The following is a 27,369-nucleotide window of genomic DNA, read 5'->3' as shown; positions in this document are numbered from 1 at the left end:
GATATTGTACATAGAAAACCCTAAAGACTCCATCAAAAATCTACTCTAATTAATAAATGAATTTGGCAAGGTAGCAAAATACAAAATTAACGTCAAGAAATGGATGGCATTCTTACACACCAATGATGAACTCACAGAAAGAGAAACTGAAAACACAATCCCATTTACCATTGTGGCAAAAAAAAAAATTAAGATACCTAGGAATAAACTTAACCAAAGAAGCAAAGGACCTATTTGCAGAAAACTACAGGACACTGAAAAAAAGAAATAGAGGAAGATATAAAAAAGTGAAAGCACATACCTTGTTCATGGATTGGAAGAATCAACATCATTAAAAAGTCCATATTACCCAAAGTAATCTATAGATTCAATGCAATCCCCATCAAAATACCAATCACATATTTCACAAAACTAGAACAAATACTTCAAATGTTCATATGGAACCGAAAAAGACCCCGAATAGCCACAGCAATCTTGAAAAAGAAAGACAAAGTAGGTGGGATCACAATAGTGGATATCAGGTTATACTACAAAATGACTGTAATCAAAACAGCCTGGTACTGGCACAAGAACAGGCATATAGGCCAGTGGAGCAGAACAGAGAACCCAGAAATGGACCCAAGACACTATGCTCAATTAATATTTGACAAAGGAGGCAAGAACATATAACGGAGTAAAAACAGACTCTTTAATAAACAGTGTTGGGAAAACTGGACAGCTACATGCAAGAAAAATGAAACTAGACCATCAACTTACACCATACACAAAAATAAACTCAAAGTAAATAAAAGACTTAATGTGACTCATGAATCTATAAAAATCCTAGAAGAAAATGTAGGCAACAAAATTTCAGACATCATACACAGCAGAATTTTCACTGATACATCCCCTAACGCAACAGAAACAAAGGAAAAAATGAACACATGGGACTACATCAAACTCAAAAGCTTCTGCACAACAAAAGAAACAACCATCAAAATGGAAAGGCAACCAACTGTATGGAAGAACATCATTGCCAATGATACAGCAGATAAGGGGTTAATTTCTAAAATATATAGAGTACTCATACAACTCAACAAAAGGAAGACAAAGAACCCAATTAAAAAATGGGCAGAGGAGCTGAATAGACACCTCTCCAAACAGGACATACAAATGGCCAAGAGACATATGAGGAAATGCTCAACACCAGTAATTATCAGAGAGATACAAATTAAAACAGCAATGAGGTATCACCTCACACCTGTCAGAATGGTCGCCATCAACAAATCATCAAACAAGTGTGGAGAAAAGGGGACTCTAATACACTGCTGGTGGGAATGCAGACTGGTGTAGCCACTATGGAAAACAATATGGTGTTGCCCAAAAAAATTAAAAATTGAACTGCCTTTTGACCCAGTGATCCCACTTCTAGGAATATATCCTAAGAAGCCTGAAACACCAATCAGAAAGAATATATTCCCCTCCATGTTCATAGCAGTGCTATTTACGATAGCTAAGATCTGGAAATAGTCCAAGCGTCCAGCAGTAGATGAGTGGTTTAAAAAGCTGTGGTATATTTACACAACAGAATACTATGTAGCTATAAGAAAGATCTTGCCCTGGCTGGTTTTGCTCAATGGTTAGAGCATCACCCCATGGACCAATGAGTCACATGTTTGATTCTGGTTAAGGGCACATACCTTGGTTGTGGTTTGTCCCCGGCCCTGGTTGGGGTGGTGCGGGAGGCAACCAGTCAATATGTCTCTCTCACATTGATGTTTCTCTCCCTCTCTCTGTCTCTGTCTCTTTTTCTCTCTCTCTCTGTCTCTCTCTTCCTCCCTCCTTCCCTACCACTCTATCTGATGATAAACAGAAAAATGTCCTTGGGTAAGGATTAAAAACAAAAACCAGAAAGAAAGATCTCTTACCCTTTGAGTCGACATGGATGGACCTGGAGAGTATTATGCTAAGTGAAATAAGCCAGTCAGAGAAAGACAAGTATCACATAATCTCACTTATTTGTGGAACATAATGAAGAAAATAAGCTTACGAACAAAACAGATCCATAGACATGGAAATAGGGAACAAACTGACAAACCTCAGAGGGAAGGGGGTGGGGGATGAGAAGAGATAAACTGAAAAACGTATACGCCTATATGCATAACCAATGGACACAGACAGCAGTGCAGTGAAAGGGGTGGGAAGGAAGGTGCCAATGGGGAAAAAAGGGAGGGACACCGTAATACTTTGAAAAATAAAGATAAATTTAAAATAATAATAATAAAATTACAAGTTAAACTTGGTAAAAAAAAAAAAAAAGAGAGAGAGAGAGAGAGTTTTTGAGGATCCTGAAAAGTGGTAACTGTTTCAAGTAAAAATCCATTTTCTTTAAGAAGTTCACATCATACCTTTTTACCATCAGGTTTATTGATAAGGAAGACTTCACTCCATATCTGGATTCCTGTAGTCTCTCGTTCAGACCCACCTCTCCATGAAAAACCAGTCAATGGTTCATTGTAATCTCCAACCCAATCAACTGATTCCTATAAAATTAAGAAAGTCTATGATATGGAATTAGATATGTAGTATAGTATTTTCCATTCATCTATTCAGGCTTGTATCTCTCTCCAACTCTAGTTAAAAGGAAACAACATATGCACATCTTTGTATTGACACAATTACTTTACTAATTCATCCAAAAAGTAATTACAGAGGAGCAATCATCTGCCACATTTTATGCTAGGTCCTAGGGATACAAAGATATTCCAGACCAGAGGAAGCTCATAGCCTAACAGGGAGATAGATGTGTTAACAAACCATTATGATGTAATATACGCATGCCAAAATGGGAGTATATATTAGGCATAAATGGAAGCATAAGAAAAGAAATAACTAACTCTTGGTCAGGTAAGACTTCAGAGGAGAGGTGATGTTTGAGCTAAGACTTGTAGGATGTTTAGGAATTTTCCAGGTGAGCAAACTTGGGGAGGGCATTCCAGAAACAAAAAAATAAAGATATGAGAGAACATATTATCTCAGGATATAAATAATAATATACACAAATGCTTTATTGGGAGAGGAGAGACTGAATAGCAGGAGGAGAGGCACCTAGAAGGTGCAGAAAAACAAAAACAAAACAAATCTCTTGCACTTTAATCTGAGCAAATGCTATTTAACACAAGCAACATGACAAGTGTTATTGAGCATTTCAGTCAAATGTTTAACAGTTAAAACGATGAATATGCCTAAAATTATATAATCCCAAAGAATATAAAGTATACTAATTTTGTTCATTCAATTTTCCCATCTGTGTTAAGTAGCACATTAATGTTGGTATGTTAGAAATACAGAATGATAAGAGTTTTGCTTCTTTCAAAGCCTGAGTGTTTTAGCAGTTTTGTTCTTGATTTGTTCAAACTGACACTAAAGATACAAGATGTTAAAGTTAACATTACAAAATTGTTCAAAAATAACCCAATTATAAATGATCAACTCAAAATGGAATTATGGTATAAATACATATAGTACAGAGTTTCTTTGGGTAGTGTGTCTATTCTGCCTCAAAATTCATATTTGCATCAGAATTGCTATGGGTAAAAGGGTAGAAAAAATACTATTATGCTCTCCCCTCCCAACTCTCTGTTTCTCAGCTCTAATCTCCTATTTATCCCTCTGCTTTTGGTTTATCCTGGGTTCCTTAAAGTCTCATTTCTGTGCCATGCTCCTGTTGCAAATGTTCTGACACTGCTGGTTGCCTCTGGGGGTGGGGTAAGGGTGAAAAAAGAGTGGGAAAAGATAAGAGAACTATCTAGGGTTAAGGCAAGATATACTTGAGAGAATTTGGGGCTACAGAGGTATATGCATTTTCAAAAAAATAAACAAATATACTCTTGAGATTTGTGCATGTAACTATGTAAATTTTACAACAAAAGAAAAAATAAATACTGAAATCCATAATAATGATGTATATTGAGAATGTTTATGGGGAAGTATATTGATATTGGCCATTTACTTTGACAAGAATCAATGAAATAAGATGAAGTGATGGATGGAAAGAATAGTTGGAGAAACATGTGATAAAGCAAGAATACTAATGTTAATAGTAGAATCTTGGTAGTGGATACCCAGATGTTCACTGTAAAATTCTTTTAACTTTGCAGCATGCTTGAAAAAATGTCATAATAAATGTTGGGGGAGCCCTGGCCGGTTTGGCTCAGGCCGGTTAGAGTGTCGGCTCATGGACCAGAGAGTCCCAGGTCCAGTTCCCGTTAAGGGTGCATACCTCGGTTGCAGTTTGTCCCCGGCCCCAGTTGGGGTTGTGTGGGTGGCAACCAGTCGATGTGTCTCTCTCTCAACGATGTTTCTTTCTCTCTCTTTGTCTCTCTCTTCCTCCAGTTCTATCTGAAGATGAATGCAAAAATGTCCTCAGGTGAGGATAAAAAAAAAATGTTTGGGGAAATGATTACAATAAATAAGTTATGACAAAAGTTATTTGACATTTTAAACCATATAACATGTAAAGTTTATAACCATATTACTATGCGATACCTATTTTTTTTTTTTTATCCTCACCCGAGGACATTTTTCCATTTTTTGTTCAGATAGAGTGGGAGGGAGAAAGAGAAACATCGACGTGAAAGGGACACATCAAGTGGCTGCCACCCACATGGCTCAACCAGGGCTGGGGACAAACTGCAACCGAGGTACGCGCCCTTAGCAGGAACTGAACCCGGGTCTCTCTGGACCGCAGGCCAATGCTCTAACTGCTGAGCCAAACCGGCCAGGGCAAGGTACCTATTTTTAAAAGAGTAAAAATGTTATGTTCTAAGCAAAGTGGAGTGGAGTGGCTTCAGACAAAAGTGGCCTGTGTAGATTGGTGCCCAAAGCACCAAAGTTGAAATGATTACATCACAGCATTTTTAAACGAGTGCATATTTAGGATACATAATAATAGAAATGGAAATAATGGACACTACTAAATAAAAACACAAAGTGACAGAAGACCAGAAACAGAAAACTTAAAAAAAAAAAAAAACAACTCTTACTTACCTGATTGTACATGTATCTCAACATGAAGTCCATTAGAAATGATTTTCCTTTTCTAAATGCTCCAGCAACAGATACAACAACAACCTCCTTGTCTCTGACGGCCTCTGAGAGAAGGATTCGATTTAGTGCTGTTTCATCTAACTCAAAGGAATGGTGATCTTTGACAACAAGGACTTGGACTGGTCCTGCCTTTTTCACTGGCTCCTCCTCTTCTGAGCTCCATTCATTTGTCTTTTCTGAAAACCCATCTGTTGAATAAAACAACAGTGTATTCAGGTAATCATCTCAAAATACCAAGAAATGTGTATGTACCTCTTCAAATCCATGGCAAAGAGGTCTGGAAATAATTCAATAAAAATAAAAATTAAAAAAAGAAAGAGCCCTGGCCGGTTTGGCTCAGCGGTTAGAGTGTCAGCCTGTGGTCCCGAGAGACCCGGGTTTGATTCCCGCTAAGGGCAAGTACCTTGGTTGCAGTTTGTCCCCGGCCCTGGTTGGTCGTGCGGGTGGCAGCCACTCGATGTGTCCCTTTCACATCAATGTTTTTCTCTCTCTCTCTTCCTCTCTCTCCCTCCCACTCTATCTGAACAAAAAATGGAAAAATGTCCTCAGGAGAGGATTTAAAAAAAAGAAAGAAATTTTTGAAAGTTACTTAATGTGGAAATTTTACAAAAAAACAAACTGTGAACCTAGGGAACTACTAAACCTCTCAGTTTCATCATCTGTAATATGGAGACTACTAATAGTATTTATTTAATAGGGCTGTTGTAAAGATTAAGGACGTTACTATATTTAAAGTGCTGAGAACAGTGCTGTCACATAGTAAGCTCATTAAGGTTAGCTATCATCATCACCACGACCACTACCTTGGGACTACTGACTGATTTTAAGTATTCCTGGAAAAAATTCTGCATACTTTCTATAAATGTATGGGTATCTGTGTGTGTATGTCTATGCACACTTGCATGTTTTCTATTAAATTGTCAGAAATGCTATTTTTGATAGAGGTCAACTTTTAGAATTCTTCCTTAATATGCAAGAATATTGGAACCCTAGGCTTTGGCATTTGTAGTATATTACAAAACAACCTCAATGTGTCAAGTCCACTGCCTTTGTAACTTTATAATGCTTTGACTTGGGGGTCAGCCATATTATTTCCTACAGCAGATGTGCCTCTATCATTCACCATGAAAATATTCCTACATTAGTCTGCTTGCTGCAGAATTAGAGACACATGGAACAGGAGCAAACTTCCCAACAGGAGCAAACTGCAGAGCCAGCCAAACTTTGCAGCAAGCTGACCCCCAGCCATGTGAGGGAGCCAAGCCAACATCAACAGAGTTGCCTAACACACATTTCAACATGTGATCAATAAACGTGTACTGTTCTATACCCCTGAGGTTCTATGAGTGTTTATCATGCAGCATAACATGCAAAGAACAAATGATACAGCCTACAACTCCTTCCTTTAGAAAGGCAGTTCATAGTAGTGGTTAAAAACATAGGTACATGTTAAAACAACGAGTTTGGTTAAAAATCAGCTGCTGAGTTTCAAATCAAGGCTTCCCCGTTTCTTAGCTGAGTAATCATAGACAAATTGTTTAACCTCTCTGTGTCTACCTCATAAGGTTGTTGTAAATTAATATATCCATGTAACACACTGAGAACAGTGGCTGGTACACAGTGAATGCTATTAGTATTATTGTAGATTTAGGAAACTAAAGCCAAAGATGTAACTAACCTTGCCCAAGAAAAGGAAATAGAAATTCTGTATCAGGCAATATACCTGTGTTAGTTATTCCTTTAAATAGTCTATCAAAGTATTTATTATTAACTGTACTTTGACACAGGAGAAAATTAAGAATTGGATTAAGTAATTTTCCCAAAATCACACCCACTAGCAAGTGATATATCCAAGTTCACATAGTTAATATCTATCAATCTGGGATTAGATCCAGGTATCTATCTATCTTCCATCCCAGACCTTTCTACTATAATATTCTGCCTCTTTAGTGGATATCAAATAACTCTTGGACAACACATAAATAAGCTCCTTTTCATTGTATCAAAAGAACAGAAAGTCAAAACATGCACCAATTGATTCCTCATATCAGATATATGACCTAGCCTTAAATAATTTAAAAAAAATTTTTTTCATGCCCTGGCTGGTTTGGCTCAGCAGTTAGAGCGTCGGCCTGTGGTCCAGAGAGGCCCGGGTTCGGTTCCCGCTAAGGGCACATACCTCGGTTGCAGTTTGTCCCCAGCCCTGGTTGGGTCGATGTGTCCCTTTCACGTCGATGTTTCTCTCTCTCTCTTTTCCTCTCTCTCCTTCCCACTCTAGCTGAACAAAAAATGGAAAAAAAGTCCTCAGGTGAGGATAAAAAAATAAATAAATAAAATATCCCTTAAAAATTTTTTTTTTTCTTTATTGATTGCAGAGAGAGAGGAAGGGAGAGGAAGAGAGAGCGATAGAAACATTGATGAGAGAGAACATGGACTGGCTGCCTCCTGCATGCTCCCCACTGGGGATCTGGCCCACAACCTGGGCATGTGCCCTGACTGGTAATCAAACCTCTTGGTACATAGATTGATGCTCAACCACTGAGCCACACTGGCCAGGCTAGCCTTAAATAATATTAACCTTAAATCAACCCTTAATAATATTAATTTTTGAAACAAACTGAGCTGTTAAATAACCTTCCATATAAATTTATGAAAATATACTTAAACATTATTCACTATGTCTATTTGATAAGTTCTATAATAAGGGAAAATCAAGACAATTGTATCTCAGTATAATTTTTTTCTTTTTATCCTCACCTGAGGACATTTTTCCACTTTTTGTTCAGGCAGAGTGGGAGGGGGAGAGAGAGAGAGAGAAACATCGACGTGAAAGGGACACATTGAGCAGCTGCCACCCGCACAACCCAACCAGGGCCCGGGACAAACAGCAACCGAGGCACGTGCCCCCAGCAGGAACCGAACCCAGGTCTCTCCGGACCACAGGCCGATGCTCCAACCACTGAGCCAAACCAGCCAGGGCGTATCTCAGTATAGTTTTAAGTGAGTCATCAGATCGCATTGATATATATACATATATACATATACATATACACATATATATACATATATATAAAATTTATAACTATATATATACATATATATATATATACACACACACACACACATACACACATATATTGCTGTTCATCTTTAAAATAGTGTTGTTGACCAAGTGGAATTCATCCCAGGGATGCAGGCTGGTACAATATTCACAAGTCAATAAATGTGATACACCACATAAACAAAATGAAAGATAAAAACCACATGATCATATCAATAGATGCTGAAAAAGTATTCGACAAAATCCAGCATCCATTTCTGATAAAAATGCTCAGCAATGTAGGATTGGAGGGATCATATCTCAACATAATAAAGGCCATATATGAAAGACCTACAGCCAACATCATACTCAATGGGCAGAAACTAAAAGCATTTCTCTTAAGAACAAAAACAAGACAGGGATGCCCACTTTCGCCACTCCTATTTAATATAGTACTGGAACTCTTAGCCACAGCAATCAGACATGAAGAAAAAATAAAAGGGATCCAAATTGGAAAGGAGAAAGTGAAACTGTCATTCGCAGATGACATGACATTGTACATAGAAAACCCTAAAGACTCTATCAAAAATCTACTAGAATTAATAAATGAATTTGGCAAAGTAGCAGGATACAAAATTAATGTCAAGAAATCGATGGCATTCTTATATACTAATGATGAACTCACAGAAAGAGAAACTGAAAACACAATCCCATTTACCAACATGGCAAAAAAATTAAGATACCTAGGAATAAACTCAACCAAAGAAGTAAAGGACCTATTTGCAGAAAACTACAAAACATTGAAAAAAGAAATAGAAGAAGATATAAAAAAGTGGAAGCACATACCTTGTTCATGGATTGGAAGAATCAACATCATTAAAATGTCCATACTACCCAAAGCTATCTATAGATTCAACGCAATCCCCATCAAAATACCAACGACATACTTCACAGTTCATATGGAACCAAATACTTCAAAAGTTCATATGGAACTGAAAAAGACCCCGAATAGCCACAACAATCTTGAAAAAGAAGGACCGCCCTGACCAGTTTTGCTCAGTGGTTAAAGCGTTGGTCTGTGGTCCAGAGAGACCCAGGTTTGGTTCCCGCTAAGGGCGCATACCTTGGTTGCAATTTGTCCCTGGCCCTGGTTGGGTTGTGCGGGTGGCAGCCACTCCATGTGTCCCTTTCACGTCGATGTTTCTCTCTCTCTCTCCCCCCACCCCCAACTCTATCTGAACAAAAAATGGAAAAATGTCCTCAGGTGACGGTAAAAAAAACCCAGAAGAACAAAGTTGGAGGGATCACATTACCAGATTTCAGGTTATACTACAAAGCCACTGTAATAAAAACAGCCTGGTACTGGCACAAGAACAGGCACAGAAATCAATGGAACAGAACAAAGAACCCAGAAATTGACCCAAAATATTATGTTCAATTAATAGTCAACAAAGGTGGCAAGAGCAATAAAATGGAGTAAAGACAGCCTCTGTAATAAATGGTGTTGGGAAAATTGCACAACTACATGCAAAAAAAAGAAAAAAGAAAGAAAGTAAGTAGACCATCAACTTACACCATACACAAGAATAAACTCAAAATGGATAAAAGACTTAAATGGGACTCATGAATCCATAAAAATCCTAAAAGAAAATGTAGGCAACAAAATTTCAGACATCATACGCAGCAGAATTTTCACTGCTACATCCCCTAAGGCAACAGAAACAAAGAAGAAAATGAACACATGGGACTACATCAAACTCAAAAGCTTCTGCACAGCAAAAGATACAATCATCAAAATGGAAAGGCAACCCACTGTATGGGAGAGCATCATCGCCAATGATACATCAGATAAGGGATTAATTTCCAAAATACAAATTGTGCTCATACACCTCAACAAAAGGAAGACAAAGAACCCAATTAAAAAATGGGCAGAGGATTCCCTGGTCGGTTTGGCTCAGTGGTTAGAGCATCGGCCTGAGGTCCAGAGAGACCTGGGTTCAGTTCCCACTAAGGGCACGTACCTCAGTTGCAGTTTGTCCCTGGCCTCAGTTGGTCGTGTGGGTGGCAGCCATTCGATGTGTCCCTTTCACATCGATGTTTCTCTTTCTCTCTCTCCCTCCCACTCTATCTGAACAAAAAATGGAAAAATGTCCTCTCTGGTGAGGATAAAAAAAAAAAAAAAATGGGCAGAGGAGCTGAATAGATACCTCTCCAAACAGTACATACAAATGGCCAAGAGACATATGAAGAAATGCTCAACATCACTAATCATCAGAGAGATGCAAATTAAAACAACAATGAGGTATCACCTCACACCTGTCAGAGTGGCTGCCATCAACAAATCATCAAACAACAAGTGTTGGTGAGGGTGTGGAGAAAAGGGGACTCTAGTACACTACTGATGGTAATGCAGACTGGTGCAGCCACTATGGAAAACACTGTGGTGTTACCTCAAAATATAAAAAATTGAACTTCCATTTGACCCAGTGATCCCACTTCTAGGAATCTACCCTAGGAAGCCTGAAACACCAATCAGAAAGAATATATGTACCCCCATGTTCATAGCAGCACTATTTACAATAGCAAAGATCTGAAAACAGCCCATGTGTCCATCAGTAGACCAATGGATAAAAAAGCTGTGGTACATATACACAATGGAGTACTATGCAGCTGTAAGAAAGAAAGATCTCTTATTCATTGAGATGAGATGGAGGGACCTGAAGAGTATTATCCTAAGCCAAACAAGCCAAGCAGAGAAAGACAAGTATCATGTGATCTCACTTGTTTGTGGAATGTAATGAACATAACAGTCTAAAGAACAGGGTAGTCCCAGAGACGTGGAAGTAGGGTATAGACTGACAATCGCCAGAAGAGGAAGTGGGGGGGAGAGAGATAAACCACAGAATTTATATGCATGTACACATAACCAATGGATATGGACAACAAAGCTGGGGATGGGGTGGAGAGGAGGGGGAGGGGGGTGTCAATGGGGGACAAAGGAGAACTATCTGTAACAAAAATAAATTAATTTTTTAAATGTATTAATATTTGTATATTTGTCTTGTATCTGGCCACTTTGATGAAATAGTCATATGTTTAAGGTCTTCAGATGTGTATTAACACTTTTCTAGATATACAAGTCACTTAAAAATAATGACAATTTAATCAAATGTTTATGCCTCCCTTTTTTTAAAATTTTGCCTTTTCATTGGCTTAGACTACTATCTGAGCAATAAAATTCAATAATGGTAACAGAGGCAAATAAATAAATAAATAAAATAGTGCTGTTGAAATATTGCACATCTAACATGCAATTTAGTTTTTCACTAACAAAGACAGATATATAGCAATACTTTCTGTACAATAGTACAAATCATGTGAAGACAATGGAACCATTGTGTACAGCTATGAATTTGTCTGCAAAGATAAGAAAAGTGGATGTTATATCTAAAAGATAATGGCTTAAATATTGTCATATCATAGATATGGGAATCAGAGAGTCTTTGCTATAATCCCAGCTTCACAACTTACACATATGAAGTTGTGGAAATTATTTAAATTCCCAATGGCTCACTGTCCTATATGTGAAAAATTAGATTAAAAATTATACCTACATCAGAGAAACTTTGTGATAATTAAATGAAATAATGTTCATTAAATGAAGACCAAAGAGCCTGACAAATAGTATATGCTTAATAATGACCAGTATTAATAATATTGTTTATGACTTCCAATCAAGATGGCGGTGTAGGTAAACGCGGAACTCACCTGCTGTCACAAACACATCAAAATTACAAGTACAGAACAAACATCCTTCAGAACTGCCTGAACTCCAGCTGAATGGAAGTCCTACAACTACAATATTAAAGAAGGAGCCACATCGAGACTGGTAGGAGGGGCAGAGGCAGGGAAAGGCTGGTCCCACACCTATATAGGGCAGATAAAAATCAGGAGGATAGATACCTCAGCTGTAAAGGTCCTCTCTGAAGAGTGAGGTGTCCCCATCTCATACCAGGCTCCCAGCTCAGGGTTCTAGTGCCAGGAAGAGAAGTCCCCATGACTTCTGGCTGTAAAAACCAGCAGGAACTGAGGCTGAGGCTGCTGACGCCCCAGGCAGCTCCTCTTCAAGGGACCGTGCACTGCACAGACTTACTGGGACTAGCTCCCTCTGAGCTCCAGCATGGAGGGGAGGCAGCTTGAAAGGCACCAGAGATTTATAGGGAAGAACTGAGTTGTTTGGCATTGGAGTGAGAACTGGAGAGGCAGCTTTCTTCCAGACAGATGTGCTGGTAGAGGTCGATGTTCCTTTGGTGAGCCCTTCCCCCATGAGGCCATAAGAGGAATGCCATATCTGGGACTCCAGCAACCTGACTCACACTGTTTGCCCTGCCCTGGGGATTCCCTAAGGCCTGCCCACCCAACTTTCAGGTCCACCCAAGCTGTTTCCAGTGGCTTTACCATAGAATTGACCTGTTTTGGCTCCTGCTTCAGATTTTCCTAAATTCTCTCATACAAGCAGCATCTAGCCACAGAGAGCCCCATACCTCTTGCTAAGTGACCCCAGACCTGGCACTAGAATTAGCCAGCTGGGCATCTCCAAGCCCAGCACAAGAAGCAGCCATCTGCAGATTGCTTTGTAGCTTATGCCTGGTGGTCCTGGGTAGAACACAGGCAGGGGTTGACCTTGTCCCAGAGCCAGCACATCCAATGGACAGCTTCAGACCATGTTGAAGTACCACTATCCAACCACCTCCATGAGCAACACACTCAAGGAGTGGACTTAGTGGGTACCAGAGCCCTGCTAAAGTAAGTCTTGCTCTGTGTGGTGGGCCTCTGCACAGCTGATCATCCAAGGTAGTCAGAGATTGGTGGTTAGTGGGCACAGCCAGTCCTTGCAGCTGATCAGCCTGAGAAAAAAAAACAACCTCCCATTGATGTGCCAACAGCAATCAACACTCAATTTCAGCCGGAGGGTGTAAAGTCCACACAAGGGGTGCACCTTGAGGGCCCAGCTGGGTGACCAGGGAGGTTGTGCCACTGGACCCTACAAGATAGGTATACAATAGGCCACCCTACAAAGCCTAGGAGACACAGCAACTCTACCTAATACAGAAACAAACACAGGAAGGCAGCCAAAATGAGGAGACAAAGAATCATGTCCCAAATGAAAGAACAGAACAAAACTTCAGGAAAATAACTAAATGAAACAAAGATAAGCAATCTAACAGATGCAGAGTTCAAAACACTGCTTATAAGGATGCTCAATGGCACTGGCCGGTTTGGCTCGGCAGTTAGAGCATCGGCCTGTGGATCAGAGAGTCCCAAGTTTGGTTCCCACTAAGGGCACGTACCTCGGTTTTGGTTTGTCCCCGGCCCCAGTTGGGGTTGTGTGGGTGGCAGCCACTCCATGTGTCTCTCTTGCATCGATGTTTCTCTTTCTCTCTCTCTTCCTCCCTATCTCCCTCCCGCTCCATCTGAAGATAAATGCAAAAATCTTCTCGGGTGAGGATAAAAAAAAGATACTCAATAAACTTAGTGAGAATTTCAAGGAACTTTGTGAGGACCTCAAGAGCATAATAAAGGACCAGTCAGAAATGAAGGAGGCACTAACTGGAATAAAGAATAATTTACAGGGAATCAGTAGTAGAGTAGGTAAAGCCAAGAAGTAAACCATCAATCTGGAATATAAGGAAGAAAAAACCCAATCAGAATAGCAAAAAGTAAAAAGAATCCAAAAAAATGAGGATAGTATAAGGAGCCTGTGGGACAACTTCAAGCATACCAACATTTGCATCATGGGAGTACCAGAAGGAGAAGAGAGACAGCACGAAATTGAAAACCTATTTGAAATAATAATGACAAAAATCTTCCCTAACTTGGTGAAGGAAACAGACATACAAGTACAGGAAGCACAAAGAGTCCCAAACAAGATGACCCCAAAGAGGTCCACACCAAGACACATCATCATCAAAATACCAAAGGTTAAAGACAAAGACAGAATCTTAAAAGCAAGAGAAAAGCAGTTAGTTACCTACAACAGAGCTCCCATAAGGCTGCCAGCCAATTTCTCAAAAGAAACTTTGCAGGCCAGAAGAGAGTGACAAGAAATATTTAAAGTGATGAAAAACCAGAACCTACAACCAAGATTACTCTATCCTGCAAAACTATGATTTAGAATTGATGGCCATATAAAGAGTCTTCCAGACAAGAAAAAGCTAGAGTTTATCACCGCCAAACCAGTATTATATGAAATGTTGACAGGTCTTCTTGAAGAAGAAAAAGATAAAAAAATATGTACAATAAAATGGCAATAAATACATATCTATCAACAATCGAATCTACAAACAAAATGAGCAAGCAAAACAGAAACAGACTCATAGATACAGAGAACTTTCTGTTGGTTGCTAGATTGGAGGGGGTTGGGGGATGGGTGAAAAAGATGAAGGGATTAAGAAGTACAAATTGATTGTTAGACTGATGAAACTCAAAGAGAAGCAGGGAGGTGGGGCAGGAATAGAGAAACTAAAGAACTTATATGCACTGAACATAGGGGTACATACATTCTTTCTGATAGGTTTTTCAGGCTTCTTAGGGTAAATTCCTAGAAGTGGGATACTGGGTCAAATGGTAGTTCAATTTTAACTTTTTGAGGTAACACCATAGTGTTTTCCATAGTGGCTGCACCAGTCTGCATTCCCACCAACAGTGTATTAGAGTTCCCTTTTCTCCACACCCTCGCCAACACTTCACAACAGCATTATTTACAATAGCTAAGATCTGGAAACAACCCATGTGTCCATCAGTAGATGAATGGATAAAAATGCTGTGGTACATATACACAATGGAATACTACGTAGCTGTAACAAAAAAAAATCTCTTATCCTTTGAGATGACATGGAGGGACCTGGAAAGTATTATGCTAAGCGAAACAAGCCAAGCAGAGAAAGACAAATATCACATGATCTCACTTATTTGTGGAATATAATGAACTAAACAAACTGATGAACAAAATTGACACAGAGACATAGAAGAAGGGTACAGACTGACAAACATTAGAAGAGGGGGGTTTTGGGGGTAAACCACAGAACTTATATACATGTATGCATAACCAATGAACATAGACGACAAAGCTGGGGATGGACCCGGGGGAATGGGGAGGAGGGTGTCAATGGGGAAAAAGGAGAAACATCTGTGACAAAAACAAATTAATAAAAAATAATTTAAAAAAAAACATATGCATATATGCATAACCAATAGACACAGAAAATAGTGTGGGGAAGGCAGGAGGGGGGTTGGAGTGGGAAGGAGGGGGTTAAGGGGGAAAAAAAGGGAGGGACATCTGTAATACATGCAACAATAAGGATAAGTTTAAAAAGGAAAAAATAATATTATTATTTATTATTATCTATTCATATTTGATTCCCATACTATCTGCCCACCTAATTTCAGCCTCAGCACAAAGGCCCTTTTTGAGGACAGCAACTACACATTTTCTTTGATGAAGCTCCTTGCTATGGTGTAGTTATCATCTGAGTACATAAATGATATGAATCAGGGACCCTGATCACACATAATATTTTGGATAGAAAAAGATCTTCAGAGCTGAAAACTAGATCACACCTTTCTACAGATTGAAATAATTCTTTATGACTATTTATAGCAAACTACATATATGCAAGATATACTGTGAATGGGGTTTATGGGTTGTAAATTTTTCAAATATTCAACTTTCAACGTGATGCAGATGTTTTTCTAAGTGGCTATATCAATTTTTCCCTACTCACTTCCAGCAATTTATTAGACATCCCACTGAGCCATATCCTTTCTAACACTTGGTTTTGTCTGACTTCTTAATTTTTGTGAATTGCATTGGTGTAAAATGGTATCTCATTTTATGATGAGGTGAGTACATATCTTTTGTTCATTTTTCTATTAGATGGTTTGTCTTTTTCTTGATTTATATAATACTTCTATATATCTTAAATGCTAGTCATTTTTTAGTTATATGTATGGCAAAAGTCTTCTAGTTTAGAGCTTCCCTTTTCACTTCCCTTAAGTTATTATTGATGAAGAGCAATTCTTAATTTTAATATAATAGATTTTATTAATAATTTATTTTATGATTAGCACGTCACATGTCATGTTTAAGAAATGATTCTTTACACAAGATATGAAAGACATCCATATATATTCTTCTAGTTTTTAAGTTTTGCTTTTGATATTTAAGTTCTTAATCTATCAGGAATTGTTTTTTGTATAAGATGTGAGGTAGATATCCAATTTGATTTATTCTATATTAGCAACCAAATTTTCAAACCTGTATTTATTAAAGCCCCTTCCTCCCTCAAGAGGTCTGCCCTGTGATCTTTGTCATAAATGAGTTACATACATATATATGTGTATATATATACACACATATATTGCATATATATGCATATACATATATATGCACACACACACGCACATATATAATGACTTTGTTTCTGAGCTCTCAATTCTGACCCATTCACCAATTTATCTATACCAACACCAATAGTATAGTATCTTAATTGAAATCATTTTATAAAATGTCATTATCTATAATATGGCCAGCCTCTCTTATTCTGATTATTATTGGTATTGACTGTTTTGAACCTTTCCCTGTACATAACAGAATCAATATGCTAGTTGAATTTTTTAAGTTACATTAAATTTATAGATCAGTTTGAAAGGAATCAATATGTTATGGTAGTATGTTCCAATCCATAAACACGAGATATTGCTCCATCTATATTTGGCCTTTTTTTTAAAAAAATCCTCACCCGAGGATACTCTTCCATTTATCTTCAGATAGAATGAGGGGTGGGGGTCATCGATAAGAGAGAGACATATCAACTGGTTGTCTCCCGCATGATCCCAACCAGGGCTGGGGACCAAACTGCAACTGAGGTATGTGCCCTTGACCAGAATCAAACTCAAGACTCTTTGGTCCATCAGCCTACACTCTAATGGCTGAGACAAACCAGTCAAGGCTCTATATTTGGTCTTTAATCCTCTTTAATAAAGTTTCTATAATTTGTGAGAGGGAAAAGGGAGTGCGAGATAGATCATCTTCACATAACTCTTAAAACAGTACATTATTATAATTTTTCTACTTTATTATTAGTTATTGTTAACCTCTTACTGTGCCTAATTTAAAATTAAACTTTATTGTAATTATGTATGCATTTAAAAAAACAGTATAGGACCGAAAAATGGCGGCGGAGTGAACGGAGCTACACAGACCGTCTCCCAGAACCAAACTGGAATTACAACTATAACACAGACAAATCGACGGGAAAAACCAACAGAAAAGCAGCTTGCGAGGACCATACAACGAGGGACACTGACTCCATCCCGGTAGGCTTGCGAAGGCGCGAGACGGGGCTGGGAGCCCAAGGTCGGCAGCTCGGAGCGGCCTCAGCTGTAAGCAGCGCCCTCGGGTCACACTCCCAGGCGGCCCCGCAGCGCAGCCGGGACAGAGGCTGAAACAGCCACAGCCACTCACCTTGGGCTCCGGCAGAGGGAGGGCAGACTGGACTGGAACTGTGTTGGGACACTCGGGGTTTGGAGGGCTCTCGGAGCTTTGGCTGAGTGCAGCCACTCAGGACGGTGGCCACATTGCTTCTTCCCAGGGCTCTGAGAGAGGCAGCAGCCCCTCCCTCGGAGATCCAACCCCACCCTGTGGGCCATTGAAGTGTTAATTGAGGCTCACTAAGGACCAGCATCTGCCCCACCCTCGTGAAAGCCCCTTGGCTGAGCACCAGAGGGAGTTTTTCAATCAACTGACAACCCAAAACTCATCAATTAACCTAGACTGCTAGCTTCCAGGCAAAAAGCTAGAGGATAACAGTACGTTTCCTGGGCTGGCAGCTTTAACCAGGAAAGTAAGACTTGACAGTGGTGTTCAACGCGGGTCCTCCCTCGCTCATCTAAACACAGGAGAGGGAGCCACAAACAGCAGAACACCAACACCCACAGGGAGAACTTGACAGGCTCCAAAGCCCAGAGTGATAGCTAAAATGGTGAAACACAGAAACAGAAGCCAAATGAAAGAGCAAACCACCTCCACCGAAGATGAGATCAATGTGGAGCAATTAGGCATGTTAACAGAGCTAGAATTCAGAGCCATGATCTTGAGGAAGCTGAACAGCATGAGTAAGGACATAGAGACACTGAAAATAAGCCAAATGGAAATTAAAAACCAACAAGAAGAGATAAAAAATGACATATCCGAAATGAAAAACACATTGGAAGGTTTAAAAAGCAGAGTAGGGGAAGCTGAGGACCGGATCAGCGAATTAGAAGACAGGGTAGAAAAAATCAACCAATCAGAAAAACAAAAGGAAAAAACTATTAAAAAACAGGAAGACAGCTTAAGAGAACTATGGGACAACTGGAAACGTAATAATATTCGCATCATAGGAGTCCCCGAAGAAGAAGAAAAGGAGCAAGGGATAGAGAATATATTCAAAAAAATAGTGAGAGAAAACTTCCCTAATTTGGTGAAGGAAGAAGGCATTCAAGTTCAAGAAGCACAGAGAGTCCCAAGTAAGAAGAACCCAAACAGGCCCACACCAAGACACATAGTAATTAAAATGCCACAAATTAAAGACAAAGAGAGAATCCTAAAAGCAGCAAGAGATAAGCAACAGGTTACCTACAAAGGGAACCCCATAAGGCTCTCAGCTGACTTCTCACAAGAAACACTACAGGCCAGAAGGGAATGGCATGAAGTAATCAAAGTCATGAAAAACAAGAATCTGAATCCAAGACTACTCTACCCAGCAAGGCTATCATTCAAAATAGAAGATCAAATAAAGAGCTTCCCAGACAAAAAAAAGCTAAGGGAATACATTAGCACCAAACCAGCACTGCAAGAAATGTTAAAAGGACTGCTGTAATTAGCAGTAGAAATGGGAACAAAAATAGAACCACACTAAACAAAAATGGCAATAAATAAGTACATATCAATAATCACCTTAAACGTAAATGGACTGAATGCTCCCATAAAGAGACACAGAGTAGCTGATTGGATAAGAAAGCATGACTCATCTATATGTTGTTTACAAGAGACCCATCTCTCAACAAAAGACTCACATAGGTTGAAAGTGAAGGGATGGAAAAAAATTTTCCAAGCAAATGGAAAGCAAAAAAAAGCTGGGGTAGCAATTCTCATATCTGATAAAATAGATTTCAAAATGAAGACCATAACTAGAGACAAAGACGGCCACTACATAATATTGAAAGGATCTATCCAACAGGAAGATATAACCTTGATAAACATATATGCACCCAATATAGGAGCACCAAAATATATTAAAAATCTTCTGGAGGACTTCCAAGGAGAAATCGACAACAATACAATCATAGCTGGGGACTTCAACACCCCGTTGACAGCACTGGATAGATCCTCTAGGCAAAAAATTAGCAAGGAAACAGAGACTCTAAATGAAGCACTAGACCAAATGGATTTAATAGATATCTACAGAGAATTACACCCCAAAACTACAGAATACACATTCTTCTCAAGTGCACATGGGACATTCTCAAAGATAGACCACATGATAGGACACAAACTAAATCTCTACAAGTTCAAGAAGATTGAAATCATATCAAGCATCTTCTCAGATCACAATGGCATGAAACTAGAAATCAACTGCAACAAGAACATACAAAGACATTTCAACACATGGAGGCTAAATAGCATGTTATTAAACAATGAATGGGTCACCGAGGAGATCAAGGAAGAAATCAAAAACTTCCTGGAAACCAATGAAAATGAACACACAACAACACAAAATCTATGGGATGCAGCGAAAGCAGTTCTGAGAGGGAAGTTCATAGCACTACAGGCCTACCTCAAAAAACAAGAAAAATTTCTAATTGACTGTCTAACCTCACAACTTAAAGAATTAGAAAGCAAACAAAAAGAAAACCCCAGAGCAAGTAGAAGGAAGGAAATAGTAAAGATCAGAGCAGAAATAAATGACATAGAGACCAAAAAAACAATTCAAAGGATCAATGAAACAAAGAGCTGGTTTTTCGAAAAGATAAACAAGATTGATGGACCCTTAGCTAGACTCACCAAGAAACAAAGAGAGAGAACCCAAATACACAAAATCAGAAATGAAAGAGGAGAAGTAACAACCAACACCACGGAAATACAAAAGATCGTTAACAACTACTATGAACAACTATATGGCAACAAATTCGACAATCTCAGCGAAATGGACAAATTTCTAGAAACACACAGTCTCCCAAAACTATTCCCGGAAGAGATAGAAAACTTGAACAGACCAATAACAACTAAGGAAATTGAAGAGGTAATCAAGACTCTCCCAGCAAACAAAAGCCCAGGCCCAGATGGTTTCACGGGGGAGTTTTACCGAACATTCAAAAAAGAACTAACACCCATTCTCCTCAAACTATTTCAAAAAATTCAAGAAGAAGGAAGACTTCCAAACACGTTCTATGAGGCCAGCATAATTCTAATTCCAAAACCAGAAAAAGACACTACGAAGAAAGAAAACTACAGGCCAATATCCCTGATGAACATAGATGCCAAAATCCTGAACAAAATACTAGCAAATCGGATCCAGAAATACATCAAAAAAATTATTCACCATGACCAAGTGGGATTCATTCCAGGGATGCAAGGCTGGTACAATATTCGCAAATCAATAAACGTGATACACCACATAAACAAAATGAAGAATAAAAACCACATGATCATATCAATAGATGCTGAAAAAGCATTCGACAAAATCCAGCATCCATTTCTGATAAAAACGCTCAGCAATGTAGGAATAGAGGGATCATATCTCGACATAATAAAGGCCATATATGAAAGACCTACAGCCAACATCATACTCAATGGACAGAAACTAAAAACATTTCCATTAAGAACAGGAACAAGACAGGGATGTCCACTTTCGCCACTCTTGTTTAACATTGTACTGGAAGTCTTAGCCACAGCAATCAGACATGAAGAAAAAATAAAAGGGATCCAAATTGGAAAGGAGGAAGTGAAACTGTCATTATTTGCAGATGACATGATATTGTACATAGAAAACCCTAAAGACTCCATCAAAAATCTATTAGACTTAATAAATGAATTTGGCAAAGTAGCAGGATACAAAATTAACGTCAAGAAATCGACGGCATTCTTGTACATCAATGATGAACTCACAGAAAGAGAAACTGAAAAAACAATCCCATTTACCATCGCTCCAAAAAAATTACGATACCTAGGAATAAACTTAACCAAAGAAGTAAAGGACCTATTTGCAGAAAACTACAGGTCATTGAAAAAAGAAATAGAGGAAGATATAAAAAAGTGGAAGAACATACCCTGTTCATGGATTGGAAGAATTAACATAATTAAAATGTCCATACTACCCAAAGCAATCTATAGATTCAATGCAATCCCCATCAAAATACCAACGACATATTTCATAGAACTAGAACAAATACTTCAAAAGTTCATATGGAACCAAAAAAGACCCCGAATAGCCACAGCAATCTTGAAAAAGAAGAACAAAGTTGGAGGGATCACATTACCAGATATCAGGTTATACTACAAAGCGACTGTAACCAAAACAGCCTGGTACTGGCACAAGAACAGGCATATAGACCAGTGGAACAGAACTGAAAACCCAGAAATGGACCCAAGGCAATACGCTCAATTAATATTTGACAAAGGTGGCAAGAGCATACAGTGGAGTAAAGACAGCCTCTTTAATAAATGGTGTTGGGAAAATTGGACAGCTACATGCAAAAAAATGAAACTCGACCATCAACTTACACCATACACAAAAATAAACTCAAAATGGATAAAAGACTTAAATGTGACCCGTGAATCCATAAAAATTCTAGAAGAAAATGTAGGCAACAAAATTTCGGACATCATACGGAGCAGAATTTTCACTGATACATCACCTAAGGCAACAGAAATAAAGGAGAAAATGAACACATGGGACTACATCAAACTAAAAAGCTTCTGCACAGCAAAAGAAACGATCATCAAAATGGAAAGGCAACCCACTGTATGGGAGAACATCATTGCCAATGATGTATCAGATAAGGGGTTAATTTCCAATATATACAGAGAGCTCACACAACTCCACAAAAGGAAGACAAAGAACCCAATTAAAAAATGGGCAGAGGAGCTGAATAGACACCTCTCCAAACAGGACATACAAATGGCCAAGAGACATATGAAGAAATGCTCAACATCACTAATCATCCGAGAGATGCAAATTAAAACAACAATGAGGTATCACCTCACACCTGTCAGAATGGCCGCCATCAACAAATCATCAAACAACAAGTGTTGGCGAGGGTGTGGAGAAAAGGGAACTCTAATACACTGCTGGTGGGAATGCAGACTGGTGCAGCCGCTATGGAAAACAATATGGTGCTACCTCAAAAAATTAAAAATTGAACTTCCATTTGACCCAGTGATCCCACTGCTGGGAATATACCCTAAGAAGCCTGAAACACCAATCAGGAAGAATATATGTACCCCCATGTTCATAGCAGCACTATTTACAATAGCTAAGATCTGGAAACAGCCCAAGTGTCCACCAGTAGACGAATGGATCAAAAAGCTGTGGTACATATACACAATGGAGTACTATGCAGCGGTAAGAAAGAAAGATCTCTTATCCTTTGAGACGACATGGAGGGACCTGGAAAGTATTATCCTAAGTGAAAGAAGCCAAGCAGAAAAAGACAAATACCACATGATCTCACTTATATACGGAATATAATGAACATAACAGTCTGAGGAATACAGTAGACCCAGACACATGGAAGTAGGGCACAGACTGACATCCCTCAGAAGAGGGGATGGGGGGTGGGGGGGTGGGAAGAGATAAACCACAGAACTTATATGCATGTATGCATGACCAATGGACATGGACAACTAAGCCGGGGACAGGGTGGAGGGGGTGGGGTGGGGGGTGCCAATGGGGTAAAAAGGTAAAATATCTGTAACAAAAAAATAAATAAAAATTCATAAAAAAATAAAAAAAATAAATAAATAAAAATAAAAATAAAAATAAAAAAACAGTATATATAAGGTTTGGTACTGTCGCAGTTTCAGGCACCACTGGGAATCTTGGAATAAGATAAATAAGGGGGAAGTACTGTGCCATATTTTGTTTATCCATTCATCAGTCGACAGGAATTTGTGTTGTTTCCATTTTTGGCTATAATAAATAATGCTGTTATAAACATTTTCTGCAAGTTTTTGTATGTATATATATTTCCACTTCTCTTGGATGGTGAACTAATCTGTGACAAAGGGGCTACAGTAATTCAACAAAGAGAGAATAGCTTTGCAACAAATTGGTGCTAGAACATGTGGATATCTATATGCAAAAATATAAACCTCAATATATCACTATATAAAATATTAACTTAAAATAGATCATAAATCACAAGATAAAACTTTATATAATGTTTGGAAGAAAACAAAATCTTTATGACCTTGGATTAGGCAATGATTTGCTAGATATAATGAACAAAAACAGGACCCATTGTGTTAGTTTGGGTTGCTATTACAAAATACCACAGACTGGGTAGCTTATAAACAACAGAAATTTATTTTTCACAGTTCTGGGGCTGGAAGTCCAAGATCAGGGTGCCAGCATGGTTGCATGACGACCCTCTTCTGTGTTGCAGATTTCTTGTATCCTCAAATGGTAGAAGGGGCTAGAGAACTCTGTGGAGTCTCTTTTTAAAATTTATTATTTTAAAATTTTTATTATTTTACTAATTTGAGAGAGAGAGAGGAAGGGAGAGGAAGAAAAAGAGGGAGAGAAACATCAGTTTGTTATTCCACTTATTTATACATTCATTGTTTGATTCTTGTGTTCCCTGACTGGTAATTGAACCTGCAACCTTGGAATATTAGGATGATGGTCTAACCAACTTAGCTACCCTACCTGGTCAGGGCCTTTGAGGTCTCTGAGTATAAATCCCATTAATGAGGTATCCACCCTCATGACCTAAGCATCTTCCAAAGACCCTTGTTAATATTATTACACTGGACATTAGGATTTCAACATATGAATTTGGGGGGGAAACACCAACATTCAGACTATAGCACAGACTACACACAGAAATGAAAATGATAAGGGAATAAAAATGTTACACTACAAAAAAATAATCTAAACACATAAGAAGATAATAATGCAAGAAATGAGGGATGTCTAGACAGTGTGGTCAGTGGATTGAGCCTTGTACCATGGACTGAGAGGTCCTGGTTTGATACTCAGTCAGGGCACATGCTGCAGGCTAGATACCTAGAAGGGGGTGTACAGGGGGTAGCCAATTGATGTTTCTCTCTCACATCTATGTTTCTAGCTCTCTCTCTCTCCTTTCTTCTCTCTCTCTAAAAAAAAAAAAAAATCAAAAACATTAAAAAAAAAAAGAAATGAGGAAAAAAATAGTTATAAGGCATAAAGAAAACAGCAAAATGGCAGAAGAAAATCCCTCCTTATCAGTAATTACATTAAATGTAAAAGGATTAAACTCTCTAATTAAAAGACAGAGACTGGCAGAATGGATTTAAAAAACATTGTCCAACTACAAGCTGTCTATAACAGATTCACTTGAGATCCCAAACACAAACAGGTTGAAAGTGAAAGGATATAAAAATATATTTAATGCAAAAGGAAACAGCAGTGGCTATACTAATATCAGACAAAACAGACTTGAAATAAAAAAGGTTGCAAGAAACAAAGAATATTATATATTAAAAGTTTCAATACAGCAAAAAGATATAACAGTTATAAACACTTATGCACCCAATAGCAGGCCATCAAAATAAATGAAGCAAAAGTTGGAGATTTCAACACCCCATGCTCAATAATGGATAGAACAACCAGATAGATAATAAGCAAGAAAATAGGAGACTTGAACAGCATAATAAATCAACTAGATCTAATAGACATATACAGAACAGCAATAGAATACATATTCTTCTCAAGTGCAAATGGGATATTCTCCAGGAGAGAACCTATGTTAGACCCAAAATTAAGTCTCGATAGGTTTTTAAAAGATAGATATAATACAAAATATCTTCTCTAACTACAAAGGGATAAAGATAAAAATCAGTAACAGAAGTAAACTGGAGAACTCACAAATTTGTGGAACTTATGCAACACACTCACAAACAAAAAATGGATCAGAAGAGAAATTAGGAAATGAAATGCAAATCAAAACCACAATGAGATATCACCTCACACCCATTAGAATGCCTACTATAAAAATAAAAAAAGCCCTGGCCAGTTTGGCTTAGTGGTTAGAGCATTGGCCGGTGGTCCAGAGAGACCCAGGTTCGGTTCCCACTAAGGGCACGTACCTCAGTTGCAGTTTGTCCCCGGCCCTGATTAGGTTGTGCGGGTGGCAACCATTTGATGTGTCCCTTTCACATTGATGTTTCTCTCTCTCTCTTCCTCCCACTCTATCTGAACAAAAAATGGAAAAATGTGCTCGGGCGAGGATAAAAATAAATGAGTGAATGAATGAATGAATGAATGAATGATAAAAATAAAATAAAACCAGAAAATAAGAAGTGTTGGCAAGAATTTAGAGACATTGTACTGTTAGTGGGAATGGAAAATGGTAGTCATAGTGGAATACAGGATGGCAGTTCCTCAAAAAATTAAAAATAGAATTACCACGCGATACTTCTAGGCATATACCCAAAGAATTTAAAGCAGGTTCTCAAAAAGATATTTGTAGCCCTGGCCGGTTTGGCTCAGCGGTTAGAGTGTAGGCCTGCGGTCCAGAGCGACCCAGGTTCGGTTCCCGCTAAGGGCATGTACCTCAGTTGCAGTTTGTCCCCGGCCCTGGTTGGGTCGTGCGGGTGGCAACTACTTGATGTGTCCCTTTCACGTCGATGTTTCTCTCTCTCTCTCTCTTCCTCTTTCTCCCTCCCACTCTATCTGAACAAAAAATGAAAAAATGTCCTCGGGCGAGGATAAAAAATAAAATAAAATAAAATCAAAAAGATATTTGTAGTCTGGGCCAGTGTAGCTCAGTGGATTAAGCGTCGTTCCATGCAAGAGGTCACCAGTTGGATTCCCGGTCAAGACACATGCCTGGGTTGTGGGCTCGAACCCAGTAAGGGGCGCACAGGAGGCAGCCAATCAATGTTTCTATCTCTCACTTCCTCTCTCTCTAAAAAAAATCAATAAAAACATATTTTTTAAAAAGATATTTGTAGGACTTCCGGTAAAGATGGTGGCATAGGTAAACGCGGTATCGTGTCCTCCCACAACCACATCAAAGTTACAACTAAACTACAGAACAACCATCATTCAGAACCGCCTGAAATCAAGCTGAATGGAAGTCCTACAACTATGGAATTAAAGAAGCAGCCACATTGAGACTGGTAGGAGGGGCGGAGGCGCAACGGGCTGGTCCCACACCTACATGTGGCGGATAAAAATCAGGATACTTCAGCTGGGAAGGTCCTCCCTGAGGACCGAGGGGTCCCCGTCCCACACCAGGCACCCAGCTCAGGGTTTCAGTGCCCGGAAGAGAAGTCCCCATAACTTCTGGCTTGGAAAAACCAGAGGGAACTGAGGCTCAGGGAGGCTGAGGCAGCTGGAGCCCCAGGCAGCTCCTCTTAAAGGGCCCACGCAAGGACTTATCGGACTCACTCCCTCTCAGCTTGGAGGGGAGGCAGCTCTAGGGGCACCAGAGACATACAGGGAAGAACTGAGCTGTTTGGCATTGGAGCAAGAGCTGGAGAGGGGGCTTTCTCCAGGACAGACATGCTGTCAAAGGCCTTCATTCCTTTGGTGAGCCCTTCCCCTGGGGCAGCAGACAGCCGCCATATCTGGGACTCCAGCAACTTGGCTCACACTGGTTGTCCCGCCCTGGTGATTCCCTGAGGCCCTGCCCTACCCAACTTTCAGGCCCACCCAAGCTGTTGCCTGTTGCTTAACCACAGGATTGGCCTGTCTTGGATCCTGCTTCAGGTTTTCCTAAATTCTTTCAAACAAGCAGCATCTGGTCTCAGCTAGCCCCATACCTTTCGTTAAGTATACATGGAAACAAACACAGGGAGGCAGCCAAAATGAGGAGACAAAGAAACAGGTCCCAAATGAAAGAACAGTACAAAACCCCAGGAAAAGAACTAAGTGAAATAGAGATAAGCAATCTAACAGATGCTGAGTTCAAAACACTGCTTATAAGGATGC

General features: G+C 39.1%; 1 protein-coding gene across 2 annotated transcripts in view; it reads right to left on the bottom strand.

Moving 5' to 3' along the window:
- The window catches only part of ATL1 (atlastin GTPase 1), an 81,342-nt gene that overhangs the window by 45,911 nt on the left and 8,062 nt on the right, over positions 1-27,369 (bottom strand). For both annotated transcript variants that reach the window (XM_036265861.1, XM_036265864.1), the window contains exons 2-3: positions 5,029-5,276; positions 2,388-2,522 (exon numbers count right to left, since the gene is read on the bottom strand). In XM_036265861.1, coding sequence (XP_036121754.1) covers positions 2,388-2,522; positions 5,029-5,276 — 383 coding nt within the window. The remainder of the gene's footprint in view (positions 1-2,387; positions 2,523-5,028; positions 5,277-27,369) is intronic.

This window comes from Molossus molossus, unplaced genomic scaffold (assembly GCF_014108415.1).
Source record: "Molossus molossus isolate mMolMol1 unplaced genomic scaffold, mMolMol1.p scaffold_m16_p_1, whole genome shotgun sequence".
Taxonomy (NCBI): domain Eukaryota; kingdom Metazoa; phylum Chordata; class Mammalia; order Chiroptera; family Molossidae; genus Molossus; species Molossus molossus.
Note: the sequence above shows the minus strand (reverse complement) of the source record. Positions and strands in the feature narration are given on the sequence as shown.